Raw genomic sequence first — 7,320 nt, 5'->3', positions numbered from 1 at the left:
AGTAGCAGTATATGGATCCCGGTAGATGCGTCGAATACTATGTGTGGGGAGGTTCTCAAAGGTTGTGGTTCAAGTGGATGTAAATCAAACACACAGTAGTCGGACGGCAGCAGATGTGTCGCAAAGGGTTGAGCCTAGAGGTAGGCAAGGAAGTACCTGTAAACTGTTGAAGGCTCAAGAGAGAGCAAATACGACACGTTCGTCAATACTTCGAGGTTGAATGCCGTGACTCCAACTCGAAGGAAACGCAACTAGAAGAACCAGTTACGAAAGGGGCTAGTCGAAACGCTTGATAGTCTAGAGATCTACTGTAACCAAGGAAGGCACAGTAGGCAAATCTCACGAGAATATCACGAATCACAAGTAATGACTCTAATTCTAATCTCTTCTTCGGATCAAAAAGGAGACAACCGTTTCAGCCGTTTCAATATGGGAAATCACTAATTGCATGTAATCCGAGCGAAATCAGCAAACCACAGTTGGGCTGTTGAATAGTCGATCAAAAAGAGGGGGTATCAATAGTACTAGTTCATCTATCAGCTTCTTACTGGCCATTGGTGGGCCTATCTCGGACGGGACGTCCGACACAGTTAGCTCGCTCCTTCTACTCTGAATGGGGAACAAACGTTAGCCGACTTTCTAGACGTTGATGTTGGGCTTTACACCGTGTTCAACTTGAGGAACTTGAACACGCTCTATCCGCCTTGCCCGAACGTCGCGATCGTCAAACTATCGCGAAATCTATTTCTCCCGGCTAGCCAAAGGTGTAGCATCTCTACCTCCTTCATCTGCTGTTCAATCCCACGCCTCGTCTGTTTGCAATCCACCCCGTTACACTGGGATTTCTAGCGCAACCTCTGCTGGAAATGTGCGATCAGTGACAGGATCGAGCGATGATTATATTAGCGATGCTACACCTCATTGTTTAAAAAGAGCATTCCAGGCTATTCTAGAGGCCTAGCTCCTACATATCATTGTTCAAATAGAGCATTCCGGGCCATCTTCAATGCCAAGCCTCTTTAGCGTGTTGCTTGGATACTATCCAAGCTGTGAGGGGACTGTAGAACCCAACATAGAAGTGTAGGTGACACCAGATAGGTAAAAACCGTCGGTATCTACTTTTCCTCGCCCCAAATTTTCTTTCCCTCGCCCCTAAATTTCTTCGCTTCCCCCTTTTTTTCTTCTGCGTCCCCAAATTGCTTCCTTGCCTGAAACGACCCCTAGTGCTTCGGCGGGGATATACCGAAAGGCTATTCGAGTCCTACTACCTCATGCTCCTGCTAATACACAAGATTCTGGTGGTGGTAGGTACCCCGGAGTGTTGTTGAGTTGGGGTAGAGTAAGAGTCTACATCGGATGTATTCGGGCGTTACATAGTTCTTGCGAACTCTGAATACACAAGGTTCTCGGTGGTGATTACCCCGGAGTGTTGTTGAGTAAGGGAGGAGGAAGTTCTCTAGGATCGCCATCGCGAACCCCCGATAACACAGCCTACGATGAGTGTGAGCATACTAGTTATCATTACCCTTGTACTGGTCGCGCATATGGAGATGGGTTAATCATGGTATCGCCGAATCGTGGATATTTCGCTCATGAATGACGGGTTCAGCCATGGTTCTCTAGGATTGCCATCGCGAACCCCCGATAACGCAGTCCACGATCAGTGTGAGCATACTAATCATTTTTACCCTTGTACTGGTCTTTCATATGGAGATGGGTTCATCCTCTCTCCCTCAAGGACCTCAGTGGATGAGGTCTCTGGTTCGAACCCGGCACCGGTCATTTTTCAATAATAAATGATGCGCAAAGTGGTTCAAGTGCTGACTTGCACGAGTCTATTTGAACTGTCTCGTCTCATCTGTCGCGTCTCATGTAAATAGCGCATGTCATTTTAGGTAAGACGCGTACATGTGACTTATGACAGGTGACGTACAGATCACGGTTCAGATGTGCCCTTGCAAAGCAACACGCTAAAGAAGCTTTCACCGCTCATTTCTCACGGTCATATTCGAATTGTAGACTTTACTGCTCGCTCATCAAAAGCGAGCCCGATGGTTTCTCTCTTCAGAGGCAAATCTCGAAGGTCTCACGCTCTTCAGAGGAGAGTTCCGAAAGTCTAACTCCCCTCAAATATTTTTACACTGATTCGAATTACTCACATTCAAACTCTAGTAAGCCTACGATTAACCTATGTAATATGGTGAGGAAGAATGTAAAGTTCACATTGTGAACACTGTGGAAACATAGGCCTCCTAGATAACATGGGATGAGGAGGGTTGGGTAAAATCGTAGAGGCACTCAGGTATGGTCCCCATGTGTACTACGGTAGTACACATGGGGACCATGCAATATTGAATATTGTGTGTGATAATATTATCACACACATTGCAATAGGGTAGCAACGAGTTAAGTATCGATTCATCGCGGTATAGACTCTATACTATAGAGAGCTAGACACCACTGGCATTTATAGCGGGCCGACAGCCCGCGATTCCCCAAACGCAATCCTCCGTACAAGCTCTGTCGACAGTCGGACTTTTGACGACTGTCGGACCAGCGAGCGGTGCAACACGAATACCGTTTTACACCGCCAAAATCGTTTGGTACAAAAGTGGATTGGTACAAATATGGTGACACCAATCTGATGAGCATGAGTACGCGTGCACAGTGTGCACGCTAAGTGTTGCTTATGTGTGCACTGCACACCTAAGCAACGAAAAGGGAGCCGCTCTACAATGAAGCTGGCGATCATGGTATAGTCTGCTGTAATCGACTATCCTTTACTCTAAACTCTCGCAGTAGTCGCAGTAGTTGTAGCTCTCGTAGTAGTTGTGGTAGTTGTAGCTCTCGTAGTAATCGTGCTAGTTGGAGCTCTCGTAGTAGTCGTGGTAGTTGTAGCTCTCGTAGTAGTGGTGGTAGTTGTAGCTCTCGTAGTAGTGGTGGTAGTTGTAGCTCTCGTAGTAGTGGTGGTAGTTGTAGCTCTCGTAGTAGTCGTGGTAGTTGTAGCTCTCGTAGTAGTGGTGGTAGTTGTAGCTCTCGTAGTAGTGGTGGTAGTTGGAGCTCTCGTAGTAGTCGTGGTAGTTGTAGCTCTCGTAGTAGTGGTGGTAGTTGGAGCTCTCGTAGTAGTCGTGGTAGTTGTAGCTCTCGTAGTAGTGGTGGTAGTTGGAGCTCTCGTAGTAGTGGTGGTAGTTGGAGCTCTCGTAGTAGTCGTGGTAGTTGTAGCTCTCGTAGTAGTCGTGGTAGTTGTAGCTCTCGTAGTAGTGGTGGTAGTTGTAGCTCTCGTAGTAGTGGTGGTAGTTGGAGCTCTCGTAGTAGTCGTGGTAGTTGTAGCTCTCGTAGTAGTGGTGGTAGTTGGAGCTCTCGTAGTAGTCGTGGTAGTTGTAGCTCTCGTAGTAGTGGTGGTAGTTGGAGCTCTCGTAGTAGTCGTGGTAGTTGTAGCTCTCGTAGTAGTCGTGCTAGTTGGAGCTCTCGTAGTAGTCGTGGTAGTTGTAGCTCTCGTAGTAGTCGTGCTAGTTGGAGCTCTCGTAGTAGTCGTGGTAGTTGGAGCTCTCGTAGTAGTCATAGTAGTCGTGGTGTTTGAAGCTCTCGTAGTAGTCGTGGTAGAAGTAGTGGTCGTATGATGACTAGTAGTGGTCGACTGAGGAGCAGTAGTCGTATTATAACTAGTAGTGGTCGACTGAGGAGCAGTAGTCGTATTATAACTAGTAGTGTTCGACGGAGTAGCAGCAGTCGTATTATAACTAGTAGTGGTCGACTGAGGAGCAGCAGTCGTATTATAACTAGTAGTGGTCGACTGAGGAGCAGTAGTCGTATTATAACTAGTAGTGGTCGACGGAGTAGCAGTAGTCGTATAATAACTAGTAGTGTTCGACGGAGTAGCAGCAGTCGTATTATAACTAGTAGTGGTCGACTGAGGAGCAGTAGTCGTATTATAACTAGTAGTGTTCGACGGAGTAGCAGCAGTCGTATTATAACTAGTAGTGTTCGACGGAGTAGCAGCAGTCGTATTATAACTAGTAGTGGTCGACTGAGGAGCAGTAGTCGTATTATAACTAGTAGTGGTCGACTGAGGAGCAGTAGTCGTATTATAACTAGTAGTGGTCGACTGAGGAGCAGTAGTCGTATTATAACTAGTAGTGGTCGACTGAGGAGCAGTAGTCGTATTATAACTAGTAGTGGTCGACTGAGGAGCAGTAGTCGTATTATAACTAGTAGTGGTCGACTGAGGAGCAGTAATATTCACATGATAACCAGTATCCTGGCCACAAACCACAGCAGGTAAAAAAACTATGTAGACGAGGGATGCAGTAGGACGCATTGTACAGGTCTAACAACTGACATGAGGCAGTTGTTGAATGGGCCGTGCGGCGTTAATTGCAGACTTTCAGTAACCCAACAGAAGCGATTCACTTCGAAGCTCGAACGTACAACACGGCCCTGCAATTTGCCGGCGGCAAAGTCGCAAAAGAGGCCAGAGAAAATTGCGGCCAGCATCCGTGAGGCGTTAAATATCCCACTCCTGGGCGCGTTGGTCTAATGGGCTGGAAGACAGAAGGTGTCTGTGGCTTCCAGCCCTCGAAGCATCGAGTAAGTCCGACGAGCGCCTCTGCTAGCGCCGCGTACGTTGCGCTCCGGCGGGCGCGTGCCGGCGATGCGACGCCGCGCACGTTCGACTAAGCGATGCTTGCTCCCGGGAGTGGGGGGCTGAGGTGGAAGAAATCATAGGCAGCGTACGCCGTCTAGTTCTGTAAATCTGCAGCGATGCTCGGCCGCACCGGCCGATTCACGACGTACCCTGGATAAGGGTGGAGGACGCACCGCGGATGATATGCACGTGTGTGACGGAGACGCAGTGTGTGACGCGCCCTCCGTATCGGTATTTACCTTGTGTTAACTAGTTGACATTTATTAAATATCGCTCTCCCGAGTGCGTAGGCCTGATGAGCTGGAAGACAGGAGGTGTCTGTGGCTTCCAGCCCTCGAAGCATCAAGTTAGTCCGACGAGCGCCTCTGCTGGCGCCGCGCACGTTGAGCTCCGGGCGCGTGCGGCGATGCGACGCCACGCACGGTCCACCAACCGATGCTTGCTCCCCAAACCAGACCCCGGCCCGCACAGATGTGATGTGGGCACCACTGGGAGACATGTAGCTTGTACGATATGGTCGCCATGCACTGGCAACATATCTGGCAGGCGATCGTAGCAACCCGTTGCCATCGCGCGGGCATAGCGACTCTCGCACACCCTGGCCGCATCCTGGAGGTAGCGGTTTCCGATGGTATCCAGTGCTGTCCGGCGACCGTATCGTGCTATATTGAGGCTATTCACAGGCAGTACCTATCGGCGATGTATGGCTTTGCGTGCGATTGCCTATCGCGGTGATAGTCACCCGAGAGGGCAGAGTTCAATGTCCACGACGTGGACGGGCTCTCCCTCCACGCCGTTTGTACCCGTGACGATAGTGCACTGGCGTGTGCGACCGTCACGGCATCCTTCGCGTGTTGAGTGCCTTAGTTGACTCCCAACTAAAGCTTAACCAAGGCACAGAAAAGCCTTTGTGCATGCGTGCAACTCAGCAACTGTGTGAGCATGAGTGCATTGAGCAGAGTCTCTGGATGATCGATCAGCTAGTCGCTGATCGTTGCTGACACTATTAGCCTGCCAGCAACGAGGTTTTCTCTACTGGATACATTATTCGCGATAAGGGTGGCCAAAGCGAGTGGCACTCGCCGAGTGCCGTGAGCGTCTCGACCATGCTCCGGAAAAGCTTCGCCCGGGGGAGACGCCTCGGAGAGCGCAAATTGGTGGGGAAGCCTCGTATATCCGTGCTTTCTCCGAGCAGCCGACGTTGTTAATATTAAATTGCTATAGGGGCAGCTTCCGGTCCGGGAGTTCCGGCCACTCTTTGGGGCGGCCATTAGCACCAACGCAACCGCTAGCAATTCGAGCGCGAGTCGCGCTGCGCGACTATGCAACGAGATTCCGAAGACGCCGATATATCTTTCAGTTGGCTGTCCTCCATCCCCAATGGCATTGGGTCAATGCTGTGCAACCGCCTGGCTTGAGAATTGGTGTTCGGAAGATCCTTCAGGAGTTCTTCTTGGTTCGGGTTTCCCTCTTGGTTTTCCTTCTTGGTTTTCCGCCAACAAGCTCGAAGAGACGGCTAGGAAAGCATTCAACGAGAAAACAACCGAACTCATCATCAACATGGTGAGCAACATCCTGAGTCAGGACTCCTCGGCAGTGGTCGAAGTTTGCTAGGTTGTAACAGACAACATGCCGATTTCTCTCGTTGAGAAGTCTGGTTTTCAAGCCTTGGTGTACCATCTAACATGCCGAAACAAGCCTCAGTACGTTATACCCTCTCGTCGGCAAATAACCCGGTAATGAAATACTGCTGCACCCTATGTACTACTGATGGAAAGTATAGTCAAGTGCCGGCCTTCAATATCCACCGATCGTATTTAAACATTTCAGGTGGCTCAGCGATCGATTGGATATCTGTATGGCTGGATTCAAGGGACTACAGAACTGTGCAGCCATCGGAATCACTACGGATGTTTGGACGAGGGCTAACAAGGAAAGTGTAGTATTGGTGGAAAAACGACGGCCCTGAAAGGACTAGCCAATTCAGGTGCTCTCCTTAGTAGCACACTACATTCATCCGGCTGATCCGGAAAACCCTTCGCTCACCGGCTCCTTAAAAACAAGGGTCATCGGCTTTGAGACATTGAGGTCAAAGCACACGGCTGAGTCAGCCGGGCTGACAATATCAGCTGTCGTCTAACAACCACTCCCAATAAAATGGGCCTTCAAGGAAAGGTATTTCCTCGGACAGGCTACCTGTCATAGACATCCTCTAGACATGTATCGCTGTTCAGGTCGCATTAGCATGCACAGACTCTGGTAGCAATATGGTCAGATGTTTCTCGGATTTGGTCGCATCCGGCACTACGTGCCTTCTTAAACAATGGCTGCCCTGTGCTGCACACCGTTTGCACTTGACGGTGTGTAATGGTTTGGCCCTATATAAAACGAGGCACACTGAGAAGGCTGGCATCTATGGACATAAAACGGTAGAGGACGGTCTAGCACAAGCGGAAGAAGTTCTGAAGGAAATGGATGCAAAGGATCCCACCGAGGGCGACAATTCCACTAATGTCAACACTGATGCGGTTCTGATGGAGGCAGAGGAGGACGTTGAACAGGACGAGCCTGATTGGGGGCTTGAAAGAGATGATGAAGCATTCCGTGATGGCATCGAGACTGCTGGGCGGGTAACTCGCACCCAAGCAAGCGCTAAGCGCTCGGTTGACCGTGTT

General features: G+C 49.7%; 1 protein-coding gene across 1 annotated transcript in view; it reads left to right on the top strand.

Annotated features, from left to right (window-relative positions):
• Positions 1 to 6,274: 6,274 nt before the first annotated feature.
• Pmar_PMAR026357 (hypothetical protein) overlaps positions 6,275 to 7,320 on the top strand; it is a gene marked incomplete at both ends in the record, with an annotated part of 1,202 nt that continues 156 nt past the window's right edge. Inside the window, 3 exons of the mRNA XM_002772944.1 lie at positions 6,275 to 6,381; positions 6,476 to 6,584; positions 6,880 to 7,275. Coding sequence (XP_002772990.1) covers positions 6,275 to 6,381; positions 6,476 to 6,584; positions 6,880 to 7,275 — 612 coding nt within the window. The remainder of the gene's footprint in view (positions 6,382 to 6,475; positions 6,585 to 6,879; positions 7,276 to 7,320) is intronic.

The sequence above is a fragment of the Perkinsus marinus genome (assembly GCF_000006405.1).
Source record: "Perkinsus marinus ATCC 50983 genomic scaffold scf_1104296959768, whole genome shotgun sequence".
NCBI lineage: Eukaryota > Perkinsozoa > Perkinsida > Perkinsidae > Perkinsus > Perkinsus marinus.
Note: the sequence above shows the minus strand (reverse complement) of the source record. Positions and strands in the feature narration are given on the sequence as shown.